This window comes from Motacilla alba, chromosome Z (assembly GCF_015832195.1).
Source record: "Motacilla alba alba isolate MOTALB_02 chromosome Z, Motacilla_alba_V1.0_pri, whole genome shotgun sequence".
Classification (NCBI taxonomy): Eukaryota; Metazoa; Chordata; class Aves; order Passeriformes; family Motacillidae; genus Motacilla; species Motacilla alba.
Genome location: NC_052046.1, coordinates 60,621,134 through 60,640,752, shown reverse-complemented (window position 1 = coordinate 60,640,752; position 19,619 = coordinate 60,621,134). Strand labels below are relative to the sequence as shown.

General features: G+C 53.0%; 3 protein-coding genes across 31 annotated transcripts; 1 reads left to right on the top strand and 2 right to left on the bottom strand.

The window, feature by feature from the left end:
- Positions 1-2,210: 2,210 nt before the first annotated feature.
- LOC119695268 (glutamine-rich protein 2-like) lies at positions 2,211-9,183 on the top strand. 7 transcript variants are annotated; one of them, XM_038123389.1, is made up of 16 exons: positions 2,211-2,856; positions 3,165-3,269; positions 3,492-3,596; positions 4,006-4,108; positions 4,196-4,299; positions 4,419-4,510; positions 4,673-4,781; positions 4,944-5,111; positions 5,377-5,499; positions 5,721-5,783; positions 6,124-6,288; positions 6,448-6,566; positions 7,211-7,276; positions 7,586-7,687; positions 8,133-8,229; positions 8,399-9,183. In XM_038123389.1, the coding sequence occupies exons 1-16, from the start codon at positions 2,470-2,472 to the stop codon at positions 8,555-8,557; spliced, it is 2,067 nt and encodes a 688-aa protein (XP_037979317.1). In that variant the 5' UTR covers positions 2,211-2,469; the 3' UTR covers positions 8,558-9,183. The 7 variants fall into 7 exon arrangements, with proteins under 7 accessions (XP_037979317.1, XP_037979316.1, XP_037979319.1 ...); XM_038123388.1 differs by having other exon boundaries at positions 4,193-4,299; XM_038123387.1 differs by having other exon boundaries at positions 2,212-2,856; positions 4,006-4,299; positions 8,399-8,492; positions 8,831-9,183.
- A 3,233-nt stretch (positions 9,184-12,416) lies between these two features.
- LOC119696067 (butyrophilin subfamily 2 member A2-like) lies at positions 12,417-15,005 on the bottom strand (the record flags this gene model as incomplete). Its single annotated transcript, XM_038125583.1, has 5 exons — positions 12,417-13,176; positions 13,253-13,417; positions 13,546-13,586; positions 14,192-14,434; positions 14,935-15,005. Coding segments are annotated over 5 exons (744 nt in total), but the record flags the coding sequence as incomplete, so codon positions are not given.
- On the bottom strand, positions 14,476-19,528 carry LOC119695272 (tripartite motif-containing protein 15-like). Of its 23 annotated transcripts, none has more exons than XR_005255135.1 (9): positions 19,372-19,528; positions 19,010-19,274; positions 18,496-18,559; positions 17,798-17,997; positions 17,461-17,576; positions 16,706-16,809; positions 16,496-16,624; positions 14,867-16,383; positions 14,480-14,778 (listed from the first exon to the last, which is right to left on the bottom strand). XR_005255135.1 is itself a non-coding variant. In XM_038123403.1 (6 exons), exons 1-6 carry the CDS (start codon positions 19,410-19,412, stop codon positions 17,013-17,015), a joined length of 717 nt encoding a protein of 238 aa, XP_037979331.1. In that variant the 5' UTR covers positions 19,413-19,513; the 3' UTR covers positions 16,706-17,012. The 23 variants fall into 23 exon arrangements, 2 of the variants coding, with proteins under 2 accessions (XP_037979331.1, XP_037979333.1); XR_005255132.1 differs by having other exon boundaries at positions 18,496-18,555; XR_005255136.1 differs by having other exon boundaries at positions 19,010-19,095; positions 19,372-19,526.
- Between the last annotated feature and the right edge of the window lie 91 nt (positions 19,529-19,619).

The window sequence follows — 19,619 nt, the reverse complement described above, 5'->3', positions numbered from 1 at the left end:
GTTATGTTCTTGTAGGGGTTTTGGGGCTGCAGAAGCTTATCACAGGATTGGACTCTGCATTTTGAATAGTGTTTGTGACTTCAATTTAATTTGACCTGGAGGACCAGGTTACCCACACACCCATCCTACTCAGGGACTTTTAGTTGACTCTTAACTCTGAACAAAGAAAGCACATGCCCATAAACATACACAGATCTGTCAACACACACAGGTCAGCTGTATCAGATCCACAAGATCTAAAATTGCATAAAAACCACCGTGACATATACAATTCACTTGTTCTTTAATATTCTCTGATACAAACAGAAACTGACCCATGGTGCATGGGCAGGCAGGAGGTAGCCAGTGTACCCCCATGCTGGGACACCACAGGATCTGTGCCCTCATTGTGCCATCACCACGCAAACCCCTTCTGCATCACTTGCCCCTCACAGGGTCAAGGTCTTCAAGGTGCCTGGTGACCTGCCCCAGACCCATGGGGACCCTTAGCCCCATCTCAGGGTACTGCTCCTAGCTGCATCTCCTCCAGTGGAGATGGGGACTTCCTGGGGACAAGGACCTCTGGACACTGGCATAGGATCCTGTGAGGTCAGGGACCTTCAGACTCTCAGGACACATGCCATTTGAGGATCATGGGCGGGTGACATCCCCTCATTGAGGTGGCCATGTTCCCAGCTCCACAGCCCTCCTACTCCTCCCACAGCCTGCTGTATCAGGCTCAGGGCCAGGGTGTTAGAATCACTCACAAGTTTCTCACCAGAGGAGTGGTGACTTATTTAAAATTTGAGCTGTAAATCCTGGTTATGTCAAAGCATATCTTAGGCACAGCTGCATGTTCACCAGTGGCACAGGGACCAGTGGGAGTTCTGGGACTGAACATACTGGAAGCACTAGGATGGGGGAGCTGGACTGGCCATGCTAGGTAGGACATGCTTGTTGGCAGCCTGGTAGGGCATTCTCATTGCATGTTCTCAGTGGGCACTAGTAGCACTGAGATGGGCTATACTGGGAGTCCTAGTGTAGGAGTACTGGCTGAGTACTGGAGCTGGGCTGAGGGTACCGGGACCATTGGGCCATACTGGGATGGCAGGCACTGGGGGCAATAGTAGCAGTGTGCTTTGGGGGGTGGTTTGGGGGCTGGATATGCTAGGGCAGGCGTTTTTGGTGAGTATTTGTGGTCCATGGTGGATGTTTGTGGGCCACGGACTGGTTTTGGGGACTATTTTTAGGGCTTTAGGGTCATGGGGCAAAGGCTGCCTCACCGAGTGGCTGTCCCCCTCCACATCTGAGCAGTGGAGGTGAAGGAGGTTTCGGAGTTTGATATGATGCTGGAGTGGGAGTCCCCTCAGGATAACAGCAACTCCAAGGCCACCCACTACACTGTGCAGAAGGTGATGGGGAAACCCCCACCCATTGTCCCCCAACTGCCTCCCCTCAGAACCCCCAAATGATGCCTGGGTCCTCTTTTGGTTGTGAGGGGACAGCCTGGATGCCAGTGTTCCACTTCTGGCCTTGGAGGGAACCCCAGACACATGGGTCTCCTCCTGGTTGCGGGGGCCCACCCAGACATCTGCATCCCATCCTGGTCCTGGGGGGCCATCTGGGCATCTGGGTCCTATCCGGAGGCCATCTCAGGGAGGGCACACCAAAATCTGGATCTCTTTGGGGAGCTGCCCAGATACATGTCCCCTCCTGGTTGTGGTGGGCACCCCAAACACCTGGGAGTTTTGTGTTTTAGGGTGCCACCTGTCCTCTGTCTCTGAGAGCCCAAAGAGGGCCCAAAGAGGGAGCAGGTGTGGACAAAACCACTTCTCTTGCTGCCCCCACATCCAGCTGCCTGGGTCTTTCTGGGATTTTGAGACTGACCAGGGGGTCCCCAACTCCACGTGTCCATGTGTGTGTGTGTCCAGGCCTTCCACTGAAGCACTGAGCTCCAGCATGACCCTTGCTCGGCCCCATGGCAGCTGCATCACTGCCCTCAACTGTGCTGTACCGGAGCAGCCCAAAGGGGGGCGACACTTGAGAGGACGGAGGGAGTTGGGGTACCCCCAATGCTGTCCCTCCCAGCCCAAGGTGGAACGTAGATGGAGATCAAGGGCAGCAAGGGAATTTTGGGGTTCCTAACCACATGTTCCCTCAATCCAAGGTGGGGTGGCTGAAGAACAAGGGGCCATCAGGGAGGACCCCTTCAGCCAGGGGTGCCCGGCCCACCACAGCTGCAAACGTGGGACTCGATGATGTGTAAGAAGTTCCTTCCGATCCGGCCTCTTCCGTGAGGAAGCCGGACAGCCGGCTGCCAGGCGTTACCTGGCAACCAGCGACACCACAAACACAGGCACATGCGACCGCGGCTCGGGAAGGCAGAGGAAGAGAAGGAAGCAGGCTGCCGGCTGCCCACATTCCCAGCTGCAGCTTCCTTCCGAGCACGGAGGAGGGACAGGTGCTGTGTTTTCGGGCAGGGCAGCAGCCATGGTCTCAGTCAGCCTGTTACAGCTGCTGGATGACGCCATCGGGACGCCCGAAGTCAATGTCAACTTGGAGGCGCTCCGCAAACTGCTGAAGGTCATATTGGAACACCTGAGCCTGCTGGGTCTGCAGGACGTGAGCCCCCAGGAGGGGGCCCAGGAAGCCGCGCCCGCCCCGGGGCAGAGCCATCCCGCGGGATCACGCCACGGCCCGCAGGAGGAGGTAGGCTGGACCGGTGCCGAGGCTTGGGCATGGGACACAGGGCAGCCCTCCCAGCCGCCGGGGGTGGATGAGCTTCAGGGGACCAGGAGGGGCTCTTCTGTCTCTTCGGGGGCTGCCGACATGGGACAGATGGAGAAGACTGAAGCCAAAGAGAGTGGCATCTCCAAGGTAGAGTCTTTTCCCACCCCCCCCCCGGGTGCTCCCCCTCAAGACACCCCCTCCTCTGGGGGTGCCCTTATACAAAGGTTTGGTTGAAGCCCAAGCTCCCAGCAGCATGTTGACTTTCATTGTGGAAAAGGGAGGGACATTTGGAGAGAAAATCTGGGGCTGAAACACTGCTCTGGGTGCTTTGGGTCCTTCTCATGCTGGGTCTTTTCCTGCTAACCCAGGGTGTGCCATAGGCTCCCCAGGACAGGAGTGGGAGTCTCTGGGCAGCTGCTTGCCTGGGGCTCACCCCCACCACCTGTCTCTCCTAGGCCACTGCTCTCTCCGAGGAGCCCCACAGGGAGATGGCTGGGATTAAGGCCATGCAGTTCAACATGGGAAAGGAAATTCAGAGGATCAAGGAGGCACTTGGCCAGGTGAGCTGCCACCATCAGCACGTTGCAGGTGTGAGACAGCAGCCAGTGACCTCTTTGTGCACCGGAGGTTCAGCTGCATCCACCCATGCCAGATGAATGGAGGGTGCAACCTATAGTGCCCAGCTATCTGGCTGTGCCCCGCAGACCATGGTGCAGGCAAAGGTCCTGCAGGTCCCCAGGGACCCTGCCCTGAGGTTCATCCCCCCTACCCCCCTCTCCTAGACCACAGATCTCTGCAAGGATCTCTGTAAGGAGATTAATGAGTTGAAGGCCACACAGTCCCGCATGGGTGAACACCTCCGGATGATCCAGGAAGCACTTGGCCAGGTGAGCTGCTGCCTTTGGGAGGGAATTGGGCCCTCTCCACCTCCCTGCCTCTCAAGACCTTGACCTGCCACCCCTGCCCTGTGTCCATGGGTGTCACCCACTGTGAAAGTCACTAGGACGGAAGAGTGGGAAGGGTGTCCTGTGAGGGAAGCGTGGAAACTCAGCCTTGCCCACTAGGAGGTCCCCACCTCTGCCTGCAGATCAACCTGGCCTGCCTCAGCCAAAAGGGTTGCTGAGGCACTTTGAACTAAACAGCCCTGAAAATAGGGAAAACGGGGAAGGAAAGAAGGTAAAGATCTACCAGTACTTGACAGCCACAGCCCACCCAGGGTCTCTCTGGCTTGGGTGCAAGCTCAGTTGTGGATGCTCCTGGGTCCTGACTGCCGTCCCTCTTCTCACTCCACTCCAGGGGAACCTCCAGGATGCTGCTGGCCAGCCACTGGTTCTCCATGACCAGCCTGCCCCTGACAAACCCCACACTTTTGACACGGACAAGCTGGAGCGGAGCCCTGGTACCCAGAGCACCACCCCTGGGATGCAGACAGGGACCCCCAGTGCCCAGAGTGGCACCACTGGGACACAACTTGGTTTCCAAGCAGGTCTTCCAGCTATGGAGAGCATCCTTAGAGATCTATCTGAGCTCCAGGGCCAGATGTCCTCCCTGCAGAACCTGGCCAGAGACCTGCAGGATGAGAAGGAGAAGGTAAGCCCATAGCAGTCCCTAAGGGGGCTGCAAGAATGCCAGGGGGAGTTGGCAGAGAGGAGGCAGGCAAAGAGACCATGGCGTCTATGCTCTGACTCTGCCACTACCACCCTTCCCAGATCAGACAGCTGCAGGATGCCCTTGGAAAGCTGGGTGTGACTGTAGCCGAGTGCGAAGTGGATGGCACCAATGAAATCCCCCTACAGCTGGAGTAAGAGGATGGGGGAGAGGATTTTGTATCCTACAGGGTTGCAGGGGAGCCGGGAGGTATGGGGGGTGGCAATCCAGGAGCATCAGGTTTGGGGAGCAAAGCTCACCTCCCAAGTGGCCTTGTGGAGGCTCAGCCTGCCTGTACCCTCATCTTGTTGGCTAGGCCTGCACTGCAGGAGATTAAGCAGGAGCAGAAGGATCTGAGAAAGGAGCAGAATATTACCAAGGCCACACTGAAGCAGGTGGTTACAATTGACCAGCTTCAGGAGCAGGTGAGGTTTGGAGGCAGCACTCCAACTGCTGTCTTGAATGGCAGGCTGCTCCTTGTGGGGTTCCTGGCCACATTCCCTGCCTGGTCAGGGCCATCTGGGCACCAGGTTCTGCTGGCTGCATCCATTCTATCTGAAAATCTATTCCTTCTCTCCTTTCTGCAGCTGAATGAGTTGAAGGCAATGATGGGGACTGGGAGGCAGCAGCAGGGCGAGTCACGCTCGGACAATAAGCTTGTGAGGAAGCTCCTACACCGCTGTGAAAGGCTCCAGCAGCAGGTGGACTCCCTGGTGCCACAGCAGTTGCAGAGGTCACTGCCAGAGAAGACTCAGGTGGGCAGCTGGTAACATGGAGAGGGGGCTTGGGACCCCAGGGTTGTATCAGGACCCTCTGTCTGTGCTCACTGTAATGTAGAGCAGCCCCTTGCTACCCCCCAGCTTGGTTTGGATGGGTTGGCAGTATCGCAGGAAATTAAAGCCTTGATACAAATGTCCAGCTGGCACTGAGTGCTCATGGCCAAGTAACCCAGGTCTGTCCTTGAGGGCAGGCAGACACCCCTTGCATGACACTATCTTGTCATCTTTCTCCCTGGAGCAGGATGAGGAGCTGCTAAAGAGCATCCAGGCCACTGTTGTGCGGGTGGAAGGGGACTGTGAGCAGCTCGGCTATGTCACAGGGAGCCTCCGGGATGACCATCGCCAGCATCAGAAAGATATCGAGGTTGGTGGCTGGACCCAGTTTTGTGATTCTGTGACCCCCACAGGGTCCAAGTATCCCTCAGGCACACCAAGGCCGGGTCTGATCACACAGAGGTCTGATACCCTGCCCACCTGCTCGCAAGCCCTCTGTTGGTTCAAATGGCCTTTCCCAAACAGCAGGGAGCACTGGCTGGCCAGAGCACATCTCTGACCCTGGTCATGAGATGCTTTTTGTATTGGAAGGCTCTGTTCCGGTCCCTGGAGGGTCTTGAGAAGAAAGCAGACAAGGAGGACCTGCTGCTGCTGGTATGGTCTTGAGAGGTCCATCGTCAGCTCAAGGGATCTTGGGCAAGGTGACAAATGCACTTTACCCTTTGGGCACGCAGTGGCAAACTGGGCTGGATGGGGAAGAGGGGAGGGTTAGAGTACTTCTAGACTGGCTGCAGATCCCTTGCCAGGTCCTTCTGTCTACCTCTTTAAGTCCCTTTGACCCCATTAGGGTGCTGGGGTAAGCAGGCCACACAGCCCTGAAAAGGGCACGACGGCCCTACAGAAATGTTTCTGCCTCTATCCCCAACACGTGCTGGCCCTGCCTCTTGTACCTCTGCCCTGTCCCCACCGCTGTCCTGCCTTTCCTCCCTGCTAGAAAGTGGACAAAGCTGCCCTGGGCAGCAAAGTCAGTTGCGCCCATTTTGATGAAAGCATGGAGCGTCTGGAGGAGAGGATGCGGGAGTTGCTGAGACAAGTGTTAGGTCAGGAGCAGCGCTGGCAGGAGGCCCAGCAGCGGTTCAGTGATGCCCTGGACTCCAAGGTGAGGGGTTCCTTATCTTCACGGTACAAAACTGGCTCCTTGGGGGCTTTGCAGCCTGAGGCAGCCTCCCTCTGAGGTTTCCCCCTCTGCTGGCTTTTCCCTGCGGACTACCATGTTCCATCCTGGAGCAGCTGATTAAGGTTGTGCATCTGTCCACAGCTGGATCGCCTGGAGCTTGGGCCTTTCCAGAAGCAGCTAGAGGATACCTGGGCAAAGAACATTAAGGATCTCAAGGAGGAGTTGACGGTAGAGATTGACGATGCTGCTGGAATTAAGCAGTGAGTGCAGTGGGATGGTACTGGCTTTGGCAACAGCACTGGCCTCATCCCTTCCTGTATGGTACCCTGGCGTCAGAACAATGTAGCCAACAAACTGCAGGGATGCAGACAAAGCAGCTACACCTACTTCACCCATCAGTATCAAGTTCCCCAAATCAAAGGAGGCACAAGAATGGGCATCTGCAAAATGGAGCTGTCCAAACCAGAACTGGGGTGTGGGTGCAGAGGTTCAAGGATGGAGAAAAGAGGGGCAAGGGTGCAACACATGGTGCCGCAGGCCTCAGTCATGGTCTGCCCACCTTGGCAAGATGCAGGGGAGTTGTGAGCACTGACAAGGCAATGACACCGGGGGAAGAGCTGGTTTGGATGGCAATGTGGGTGCCTGCACCCTTCCCCCTCTTATCCCTGCCTGCTCTGAGCAGCTATGGGCCACAGCCACAGTTCAGCAATTCCAGTGCTGCCAAGGCAAGCTTATCTCCTTGTCCCCTTGGGTGGGAAGAAAACCAGGCTCAACATGCCACAGCTCCCCCTGCAAACACTGAGCCTTCCTGCAGCAATATGCCTGGCACCTGTTGCTGCCTGTGAGCTTCTGGCTGTGTGCACTGCAGCCCTGTCAGGAGTTCATCCAGCCCTTTCTCCCTCAGGCAGCTGCTGGTTCCTTACAAGTGCCTGTCCTGCGACCGGCAACTCAACATGCAAGTGCCTGGCCCGTGAGTAGCGCCCGGCACTGGTATACTGGGGGGCTGTGTGGGTGGGACAGGGGATGGGTGCTGGTTATGCCCTGCTGTCTCAGGCACAGGGGCTAGACTCTGCTGAGGGGTCTGGAGGGCCTGACTCTGCTGAGCCCCCTCTAAAGCCATGTCTTTCAGATATGGAGTGTTCCCTCCAGGAACACCTCCCTGAGGGCAGCAGGCAAAGCGGTGCTGTGGGCTATAGGCCTATGGGTTTTGGTGCTCTGCCCCAAGCTGGGGTGGCTTATTTGTCCCTTGTCACCCACCCGCGGCTCCTGCCCTCCCCAGGCACATTGACACATTGCCGCTCTTTCCACCGCTGCCCTGCAGCCACACTGCACACCCCTCTACCATCACCACAGAGGAGCAAGCACAACAGCACAGTCACAGGTAGGGGACATGGGGACCCATCACTGACCTCTGGTATGCTGAGGATAGTCCTGCCTGCCTTGGCAAGGGAGATCTCTGCCCTGAATGGGGGCCAGAGGGGGCCAGGGGGCCTGGGCAGGGTAGGGGAGCAGAGGGAGCCAGGGAGGGTCAGCTGTACTTGCCCCAGGTGTCTGGGCTTTCAAAGCCCCTACTGCACTGCTCAAGCCCTGGTCTCAGTGGCACTGAAGCCACATATTATCAGTTGTATCTGGTCTCAGCTTGATCTCAGGCTTGGTGGGGACTCAGCACAGTGAGACAGGCATGGGTTCCCTTCAGCAGTTGGAGGGGAGTCAGCAAGAACATGTGTCAGTAGGGAGCACCCTCTGCCCCCCTCTCTGGCACAGTGGGATGAAGCTCAGGATACCACAGTGCTGGACAATGAGTATCTCCATGCTCCATCCCTCAGGAAGCTGGTCAATAGCAAGTTCCTCAAGTCACAGAGCTGCAAGGGTCAGGACACATCCAGTGCACCGATCAAGGATGTCCTATCCCTCTCCAAAAAGGTAGGGATGGTGAAAGGAAGAACATCAGGGAGGAACAAGGCTGAGAGAGTAATGCTGAGCATCTGGAATCCACCCTACTTCAGTTTCCTCAAGGAGAGATAGGTGGGGAGCATTGCTTGGGGATGCTGAACTGAGCCCCACATTGCAGCAGCCATTCTCTCCTTCCCAGCCTGGCATGACTGAGCTGCTGGGAACAGAGGATTACGTGGATCAGGGCCAGGAGCACAGGCCTGAGGTGGCAAAGAGGGCACAGAATAAGCTGGGTATGGCCTGTCATTACACCAGTGCTGGGGGGAGAGAGCACCAGCTGTTTGCTGGTGATGGGTGAGCTGTCTGCACACCTGGGCAGGTGCAGGGAGGGTCTGGAGTCTGAGGCAGGCTGAGGAGGGGTGGAAGCAGGATGGAGAGGGATGACTGGTGGATGGGACAACTGGTCCTTGGGTGTGTTCAAGACGGAGTGCAGTGTGGAGATGGCCCTGGCCAGTGTGGGAAAACAATCCATATGTTGGAGGGCAGGGGCCAGTACCCCATCCCTGAGGATCTCTGGCCATGCAAGATGCCCCTGGGCTTCAAGGCACTTACGTCTGTCCTTTGTCCCCAGGCCCCACCACCTTAGCAGAGCACCAGCCCGCTTCAGACCTCAAACACTGATCCCGGGCACTGCAGCATTTGCTGCAAATCCAGTCCCTCTGGAGGGAATGAGTAGCCAGGCAGCTAGCTGTAACTGGATGCTCAGAGCCCTGCATGAAGAAGACTGGGACAGCTGCCCCAAGGGATTTCTTTTCAATTTAATAAAAATATTTTAACTTGCTATGTTGGAGATATTCTAAGCAGGACTGATTTCAAAACTAATCCCTCACTTTAGGGCTGCCACCCTAAAGCTGAACAGGTGCCACAGGGAAGGGCAAAGTTTTGGTGGGGACAGGAGCAGCAGAGTTTGGGGTGAGGCCCCAGACTGGGTCATGCGGGTATGTGGGGGGTGTCCCTGAGCCAGGTGGAGGGGCTAGAGTTGCCCCAACCCATGGGCTGTGGAGGTGCAAAAGGTGTAGTCCCTGGATTGCCCCCCACCACCCCCCCCATGCTGCTGGTGCCCCTGAATTGAGCTTTGGCGAGGCTGCAGCAGCGCCACACATCTTGCGGGAACTTGAGATGAGCCCGAGCAGCACTGCTCCCTCTCCCGCTTCAGGCTCAGGGCAGGGTTTAATATCATCATCATCATCTGTGATTTACACTCTGAGTGAGGAGTGCTGGAGCACCTCCTCGTGGCCTGGAAACCTGACTGGAAGGCTTGGACACTGCATTTACAGTGCATTTACAGCATTAATCTGGTCTTTACAGTGGGCTTGGACCTGCTTTGAACTATCAGTTCTTGGCACCATTATTTTATGTCACATCAATCACTGCTGGTCAAACAAAAGTGCCAGTATAAAGAAGTTCATTCTTCCCCTGGTCTGGCTGTTGATGACAGACATGAGAGTGGTGAACTCTGGCCCTGACCCAGCAAAAGTGTGCAGGGGGAGCAGAGGGTCATGGAGCTGCGTACTGGCCCACCTCAACATGGGTACATCACCCACCCCGACCTGCAACACTGCATGTCATCTGCGTGCCCCAGAGCTCCCTGACCTCTCTGGGTCCCCAGCCAGTCCCGGAAGTCCCTTTCCCATTAAGTCCTCAACCCCCCATCCTAGATGTCTTTGTTCTCACACATTAATTTCTCCCTGAATATCCTGAATATCCTCACCTCTGGCTGTCCCCATTCCCTGGAGGGTCCCACCTGGGGCAGCACTGCAGTGTGGCTGAAAACCACCTTGTTTAAGATACCAGTCCCAGGTTATGAGGGACACAAGAAATCACTGACCTCAACCAGTTTATTTAAAACAAAGCTTTTTTTTTTTTTTTTTTTTTTTTTTTTTTTTTTTTTTTTTTTTTTTTTTTTTTTTGGAGTTTGGTGAGTTTTTGTGTGGAGGATTTAAGTGAGCAGTAAAGCACAGCTGGCTCACCGTAGCTCCAGGGGGAAGTTTCTCTGAGTGGGAAATTCAGGTCTAAAGCACAGGTACATACAGAGTGATTATTTTACAGAATAGAAAGCAAAACCTAAAAATTACCCAAAATTCAGATCTTTTTTGCTCAACCCAGCTATCAGCTCTATTCTATTCATGCTGCTGAGGCCCTATATTGCACTATAATGTTTCATCCTATGTATAAAAAGGCCCCTTTAAGCCTAAATAAACCCTCAGATGTGGCTTTTTGGAGGGGACTTTGAGCAATGAAGGGACTTGGAGGGAGAAACATCCTGCTTTGCTTTGTTATGGGAAGAAAAAGCCTCTTCTCAGAGCAGGAGAAATTATAAAATGGAAAAAACTAAATTATGAAATTTTATCCCAACAAACTGGGTAAGAAGAGGGGGAAAGGCCCCTGGAGGGGGGAACTGGGCAAACTGGTGACACATGAAAAACTTAAGCCTCCTCTCCCCCACAAGCAGCACATAGGTTAATTCTGGAAGGGTTTGAGGATATCTTTGGAGCTGTTTCTTACCCTACTAGTCCACTACTAGTACCAAAAACAACAAGTCTTACTTTCACTTAAAAGGGGACAGTCTTCTCAAAAACAAAGGGGTTCAGGGTTTATCAACCACCAACAAAAACAAAGGGGTTGGGAAGCACTTTCTCCTCAAGGCAGCAGTGCAGAGGCCACCATTTCTTTAACAAGTTCCTCTCTAATTTGGGGATTTCTTCCCTGTGGGCATTGTTTCGAGGTGGAAAATCCCCATCTCCCACTGTGCTAGCTGCTCTCTTGGGGAGAAGGCCCAAAATGGAGCAAACATACCCAAAACCAGAGGATTAAAACCACACCCCCCTGGTTGCACTGGAGCTGTATTTTCTGCCTTCTGGATGTACCAAGCTGCTGATTTTAAAAAGTGCCTTTTGATCTCCATTTTTATAAGCACCCATCAACACCAACAAATTATTAACGGTTGATAAAAAGTTAAACAGTTGTAAACACTACCTCAAAATCCACCTCTTTCCACTTACAATGGACCTCAGTGAGGAGCAGGAGAAGATTAACACCCCCACCATCACGGAGGACCTGCAATTCTTACTCAGGTTTGCCCCTCCATGCCTGCTGCACTTCCCTTGTATGCACAGCCATCCAAGGGAAGTGCAGCAGGCATGGAGGGGCAAACCTGAGTGAGGATCCCACCCAGTCTGATGCTGAGGTGTTAGTGGAAGAGGAGCAGCATGGGGAGAAGCAGGAGGCAATGGCTAAAACTCCCCCTGGAAATGTTCATCCTCAAGCCCCAAATCCCCTCAAAATGCACCCTGGGGTCTAGCTTTGTGGAAAAAAACTTTGACTCTTGTGGGGAAAAAAACCCTTCAGCTACTTCCATGGGCTTTCATGGGCTGGTATGAGGTGTGCCTGTCACTCAGGAGGGTTTTGGAGTTCAAGGGTCCATGTGGGAGGGCTGCAAGGTGCATCTGCTGGCTCTGCTCAAGGAGTGGGGGCGGTGCACCCTCCACACCCAACCATTTGCCCTCCCATCTGGTGACAGGATGCAATTGAGCTGCCCTTGAGCAAAAAGAGGCTGATTTCCCCGCCACCCCACTGCTGGAGAGCCAGCTGTGGGGCTACTGAGTTACACAAAAGGGTTTTGTTGTTTATTTTTTGTATGGACTTTCAAATTAAATATCCATAAAGCTTTTCAGATGAAAAGTGGATGGAGTGTTGGAAGCTCATCTGTTGGAGCAGGATGCTGCAAAGAAGTGCTTTCCTTTACACATCACTGGACCTTGTCTTTCAAGGAAAGACCAACCTCACCATGAGTCAAACAGGGAAAAAACTAATTATACAACTGAGCAGGGCTGTAATGTGGGTTCAGCTGTGACTGTGTTTTGTCAGGGCCCCTGTCTAAAATTCAGGTCCCAAAGATAAAAGCTGCTGCCTTTCCTGGTAGTTTCTCCTCTTCCTCAGACCAAGGTGAAGAGTGAATGTGGATAGGGAGGCAATTCTGGCAGCGAAGGAGTGACTGGGACTGCAAGAGGCCAAGACCTGCCCAGTCCAGTCTGGGCTTGCTGATAACGGGACTTTATTACATGGCTGAACCCTAACAACAACCTTCTGCTGCTTCAAGATACCAGTTCATTTAGTTTTGCTCCTCTTCTATTCACTTGTAGGCAGTGAAATGGAGGATGAAATTCTGTCTGTGGTCTCTCTCCCTGCTTACATCCTGGCAGTGAATACAAAGCCCTGGAAAGGCCCAATCCTGAGTGATCCTCAGAGATATGAAACATGGTTTTAACCCACTTCCCCTAAATTCTCTACAAATCCTAAGAAGAAAAGTTTCCACTTGCAAAACCTTATTATGAGACATCTTGCAACACCAGCAAAGCCCATTTTCTTCCTCAAGGTGACTTTTTAAAAATCTTTTAGGGACATTCTCCCTGTTTTTCTGGTCTATGCTTCCACTGACAAACAGCTAAGGAACAAAAAATACTTCTGTTTTCCCACTGAGAAGCAAAAGAGTGAAATATGATTGCTAAATTAGATATTATAAGGAAAATTAAATGGGGCTGGAGTGAGAGTGGGGCTGTTTGTTGTTGAGTGGAGTGTTTGCTGGGGTGGTGGAAGTGTTTGCACTTGGGAGGTTCATAGTGGATTTTTGGGGAACTCAAGGACAGAGGGTGAGCAAAGCTGGCTCCTAGCCCAGCCAGAGCACTGGCCAGAGTCACTCACCTGCGTAAGTGGGTGGGGGAAAGGCAAAAACTTCAGTCTGACTATAAGCATCACAGAAAGCCACCCACCCGCCAGTGTAATCCACAGCCACCTCGATGGATTGGACAGTGTGGCTGTGGGGCAGAGACGTAGGGCTGGGCCAGGTGAGAGCCTGCAGCTGCCCCAGCACTGCCCCTCGGCCCACACCCCACATTTGGGGCTGAGACCAAAGCAGCCCTTATGAGACACGAATTCCCAAGCCACCCCCAGTGCCCAGTCGGGACCGGGACAAACCTTCATGGCCCAGCATGACAGTCCTCCACAAAGTCCTGCTGACCCAAAACACAGCAGAGGGACTCAAACCACTCCATTCCTAAGGGCAGAGGAGCTGGGGATGATTCCCAGTGGCCTGCAGTCTGGCCATCCAATGATACCAGGATTTGGGGGTGAGCTGTGGCTGGATCCAGGGTCATGGCTGCTGGCAGGGAGAGGGATGTTCATGAGCCTCTATGCATTGGAAGATCACCTCCAAAAAATGCACCAAAGCATCAGCTCCAGGCACTGAACCCAAATGGGGGTTCAGTAAGTCCCTGAAGCCAGACTCACCTCTCCCTCTGAGTCTTTCTCCAGAGAACACTCCAAGATGTCTGGAAATAGAAGATGACCCCAAGAAGATGACCCATTTGCCTCTGGATCTGGCCCTGGGCGTTCCCCATATCCACCCTGCTGCACAGAGAAGGCAAAACCATCTGAGGTGGGAGACACAACCTCCTTCATCAGGGCATCAACTCTCTCCACATATAATTAGTGTCCTAATTTGGGTGCTAATTAAACACCAGACCTTAAAAAGTTCTGACCATTCTTCAGTTTCCATCCCCATTGCCCCACTCCTTGCACCCACAGCCAGGTCCAAACCCCCTTTGGGGACCCCCATCTCCCCCTCCATGCCCAGAAGTGGAATAGGAACTCTCCACAGCACAGGTGCCTGCTGAGAGCAGCAGTTTGAAATCTCCAATATTTAGGTTTGGTCCCAAAACTACCACCGGCTATACTGTTTCATAATTAACCCTCACCAAATTGCAGCATTTCAGCTCAGTTTTGGCTTCTAGATGCTCGCATTGCTTTTTTTTCCCCTAGAAAGACAGGGAAAAGACTTGCCTCTGCTCAAAATATATATTCTGGGGGCTGAGTTTTAAGGGGAATTAGCATCGTTCAGGCAGGGGAGGAGTGTCTGAGACAGGGATCTGCTCACCCTGTAGCAGCGAGCGGCCCCTTCGAGCAGCACGGTGGGGTGGGCGTGATGCTCATGCAGGCAGTGCAGACAAGGACTCCATCATGCTGACAGAAAAGAGTGACGGGTCGTTGGTGCCTGTGGCACAGATCCTGCGCCAGCAGCCGAGCCGGCTCCTGCACGGCTGCCACCACATTGGCCAGCTGCCAGCTGGGGCGGAAGCCACTGATGCTTTGTGAAGGCTGACCTAGAGCAGAGGCTAGACAGGGTTAAAGAATAAAGTAGGTATTTATTAAAAGGCCTCAATGGATACACCTTGGGCAGCACAAGAGCCCAGCCAGGGCTACACCCAAGATGAATACAAAATTGTCACAAAATGGACGACTGATCACCAGATCGCTCACTTTTATAAGTTCTGGAGTTGATTGGATATTGGATATCCAATTGGAGCATATTGGAGTTGATTGTCCAATTATGGCTTTAGGTTTGGAAGTACCATTCTTCTTGTTTTCCTCTCATTTCTACCATCATTTATGCTTTGGGGTCTGAGATTTGGATCGGTTGTCCTTGGTCCCCAGCTACAGAAGGCACTGTTTTGTCCACCTATTCTGTAAAGAGAGGTTACTATCCCTTAATATGAAGCTCAGAACTACACACTAAATTAGTACAGACCATCAAAAATATAAAAACTGAAACCTGAGGCATCACCACCATGTGGAAATGACACCTGGCACTATGGGCATGGAGCGCGGCCTGCCACACACTGCAACAGGCAGCGCCGGCAGAAATTGTGGCCACAGCTGAGGATCATGACAGGATCCTGGAAGAAATCCAAGCAGATAGCTCAAGTGGTTTCCTGCTGGAGGTATCTGATGGCGTTTCCCGTGGCCATGGCTGTTTACAGGACGCACTCCGGGGAGGTGCGCACGGGAAGAGGCCTGGCCCGGGTGCTCCTGGAGGCGGCGGCGGGCCGGGACGCTGGTGCCAGGGTCCGGAACCTCCCAAGCAAAGGCAACCCCGGGCGGGTCCGACATTCCCACCGCCGCAGTCATGGAACAGCCCCTCGGGCTAGCGCCAGCGGTGATTTACGGACAAAAGGGAACGAAAGCAGCGGCAGCTGGGGCCTAGGAGGGACGAGTTATTTACAAGGCGAACTCTTACTCCTCCGGCTGCACCGGGGGAAGCAGAGTGAGGCCAGAAGGGGGCTCCAGAAGACAAGGATTAAAGCAGAAATGGGGCAAGTGAGCCGAGTCCCCTGGAGCTCATGTGGATACCAGCTTGGAGTAGGAGGGTTAAAGTGAAATAAAAACCCACCGTTGGGTGTATTTTAAATATAATAACATTAACGGAGTTTCAATATGCTATATCTCATTTTATTATAAGATATATATATGTTTAAATATAATTGCAGATTTTATTATAGAGCTATAAAAATAATAAGAAACACATACCGTTTAAAATACTAACCAGGAATTATAGTTATGAATAAGGTATATTATAAACGTAATTGCCAATTAAATCGAATCAATAATTTGTGAGAGCCAAATTATGATAAAAATAACAAAGTATAAAATTTATTTCGCGTTTGAATGACAAAATCTGGGTCAGCTACGAATCGGACAGAGCCTAGCCCAGGACTTAGGCTCTGGGTGACACACGTTCACAGCTCTGAGCCCCTGCATGCATCAGAGTGGTAGTGGCACACCACAGCCGTGTCCGAGTCCGGTTCTTATACTCTCTTTCTCGCCGCAGGCCAGGATGTTCTTTGTCCTTTTGTTAATCAAGTGAGTCCCAAAGCTTCTCTGGACTCAGGATAAAGCTATCAGATGGAAGACGGTCCAGCTCTCGATGTCTCGGGAATAATTCATTGGTTTCTTGTCTCCTGCTAGACAGAGCTTGAAAAGCTGCGCTTGCGGTACACAAAACACACGTCGGCGTTAGCTGCCCGTCGGGGTGGCCGCTGCCCCGCGTCTCAAAGAGCTGCGCCGTGGGACGGCCGAGGCGGCGATACCGGAGCCGAACCGAGCCGTGCCGGTGCCAGAGTCACCAGAAAATCTGCCCTGAGGGCGAGACGGCGCTACAAGAGGCGCACCGAGCGGGTGGTGCGGTGCGAGCCGCTCTGGTCGCTGCCCAGGCTCTGGGAGCTGCACGGCGGTACGGGCGGGGCGGCGGCAGAGGGGCCGCACCGAGGCCGGGGGCGACATGTGAATGGACTGTATAGAGCAGAATGAAATAAACAGAATTAAAGAGCCGCAGCCGGGCATGGCTAGTGAGAGCTGCACCGCGGGACGGGACGGGCCGGTGCCGAGGGGAGCCGCCGCTTACCGCGTGAGGGCAGCCGAGTGACGACAGCCAGAGCCGGCAGCCGCTTCCAGCGGCGGGCAGGAGCGGGAAGTGGTCTTCTCAGTCAAGGCCGTAGAGTTTAGGCCCCGGGACAGGTCCGCCACTCCGCACCTAAGAACCAGAATCCCGTGTATCCCGCTGCCCCTCACTCTCCTGCTCCCTTCTCCCTGGCCCAGCGGAACCAAGAAATACCTTAAAATTTAGCCTATGCATACACACACACACACGCGCACGTGCGAGCACAAAAGGAAAACCGGGGGCGGTTTTTTGTTTTGTTTTTTTCTTTAATTCATGACCTACATGGTGAGCAACAACACAAGATTGGTTACTGATTAAAGCAGCTGGGAGGGGAGCCTTTCATAAAACCATATGGCTCCCAAAAGTATGGGCACCTAGGATGAGGAGGCACAGGTGGCGTTCCTGGGGAGTCCATCTACTGTGTCCACGTCCTGCATCTCCTGGCAATGACCCCCTGACAGCTACTAGCCAGCTCCTGGCCTCAGCAGGGCTTTCTGGCCTCATCCTGCTCCTCATCCCACGGCACACTTTTTCTCTCTGCCAAAAGCTGTGGGAGAGGAGTCGTGCCAGTCTCCAGCGTCATCTTTGCTGTGGGGAGACCCATGGGCAGATCATTGTCTGGGAGGAGGGAAGAATGTGGGGAGTGAGCAGGGGCAGAGCCTGCTGCTGCCCTTCCCTTGGACAAGCTCCTCTTCTTCCTGAAATGCCTCTGACTTCTCCCCAGATAACTAAATTATCCCAAAATGCAAGTGAATTCCTCCCAAAATAACTCTGAATTCCTCCCCCCAATATTGCTGAATATCTGAATTATCTGAATATATCTGAATATCTGAATTATCCCTAATACCTCTACATTCCTCCCCAAAGCCTCCAAATTCTCCTAAAATACCTCAGAATTCTCCTAAAATATCCAGTTTCTACCCCAATACCTCTGAAGTTCTCCAGGGCCTCCCACAGAGCATCACTTTGGTGGCAGCAGGAGCTCAGGCTCTTCTCCAGCTCCTTGGGAAGCCCCGAAGGGAGGTGGAGCCTCATTTCACTCAAGCTGGGAAAAGACATTACAGGGACAGGTGTTATGTGATGGATGTAGCAGCCAAGCCCCTCTCCACAGCTGGAGTGATAGGAACATGAAGCAACCAGTTGCCACATACATGCTTCTCCCAACATCCTAAAAGGAAAATGGGAGAAAAAAAGGAGTTCAAGACCCCATAGGCTGCACTTTGGGACAGCTTTGGGGTAAGGAAGGCGCTCATCCAAGGCAAGCACCTGGACTCCAGCTGCACGATGAGTCTGTAGAGCTGTGCAACCCCCTCAGCCACCCGCAATGATTTTTTGGCATGGGTAGCTGTGAAGGTGTCGTCCAGCCCAGCCAGCCACCCCAGCATGGTGCGCTCCTGCTCCGCCAGCAGCCGGAACAGCCGCTCAAACTCAGCCTCAATGCGGCGCCGCTTGGCTTCACTCATCTCCTGGAGGAGACAAGAAATCCACATGCAACCCCCAGACCTGAATTTTCCCCTTTTGAGTTAAAGGACAAAAATGCTTCTGCTGTAGCCAGGGTGGTTGTAAGACTGGGGCAGGGCTGGGTATGCAGCTAATTAGTGACTGCAGGGTAATTACATACTTCCCCCACGGTTCTCCTTTTCCCTTCACTGTTGCCATTCCTCTCTATATTCTGTCCAAAACCAATCCAGGCCCTGAGAAGCAGGGGGGAGTGTTAATTCCATGTCAACAAATGTCCATTTATAACTCAGTCAGGGATGAAAATGAACAGCGCCATGACATTGATTTAAAGTGTGGATAATAAGCAGCTGCACATGGAGGTGGTGCTTGCCAAACCTGCCCAGAATCTGCACCAACTACTCCAAATTCTGGCTTTGCAGGGCGCCAGGATGCCTCTTGGATATGATCCCACATATTTCTTCAAGAGGGGCTTGGGGAGGAAGAACAGAGGGGACCTCCTGTACCAAGTAGCCCTGGTGTCTCTTCTCTTCACTCGCTCTCCAGTCCAGAAATTCTGCCAACACCTTCCTTAGGGATTGCAGGTAAGACTGGATTTTCTCCAAAATACACACACACCAAAAAAAAAAAAAAACAAACTAGAAAAAAACCCCAAACAAACAACCCCCCAAAAAACAAAACAACAAAAAAAACCCTACTAAAAAAAAACCCAAACAAACAAACAAACCCAAAAAAAACCCTACCCACAAGTGAAGCAATCAAATCAGCTTGTTCGTATAATCCTATCTTCAAAATCTTACATTATTCAGGAGAGGAAAGCAAATCATCCCCCTTAAAAAGCCCCCTCACTGCCTTCCCTGAAAAGCAGGGATCAACTCACTTTGTGTTTTTCCCACAGCTAGGAGCAGGCACTACAGCTTTGCTTTCCCAAGAAGAAATTAAAATATTTTCCCTTTGCACCTTTTTTTCATGGGGAGAGAGAGAAGGAAGGCGTAATGGGTCATAGGAAGGTGATCTCACCTCACAGGTCTCATCCGGTCCTCCAAAAGTCTTCATGACCACAGCCTGTGGTGGCTCACCCATTGCCTCCTGAGGGGTTCTTGTCCCTTCAACACCAAGAGAGGAAGCTCTGGCCAGTGTCAGCACAGGGGTTTTGTGTGGCTGCTGTGGCCATGCTGCCTTCCTGGCAAGGAGAAAGGAGTGCTGGGGGGTGGCACGGGGTGAAGCTGCCTGCCCTTGAACCACCGCTGTTCGTGTGCTCAGTTCCCTGTAAAAGCTACCTCAGCTGGAAAAGCAAATGTCATCACCCACAAGTAGTCTTTAAATAAATTTTATATCCACAGGGTTGTCTTATTTCCAGGCATTGCTGTCACATTCCTCACCTGGAAGCTGCTCCCAGCTTTGCCTTGTTCACCTCTGTCATGTGTAAGGGGCCAGAGTCAGATTTGGGGAAATAGGGGGGCAAAATTTAACCAATTTTTCCCTTGTGTTGTCATGCAATAATGGGGTTTTTTTGCAGTGCTTTAATTTTCCTCCCTTCCCTCCCCAGTGCCTGTGTTGAGAAAATAAATGGCCCTGAAATGGGGGGAAAAGGGGCAATCAGATGGTGCAGGTGTCCAAGTACGTCATG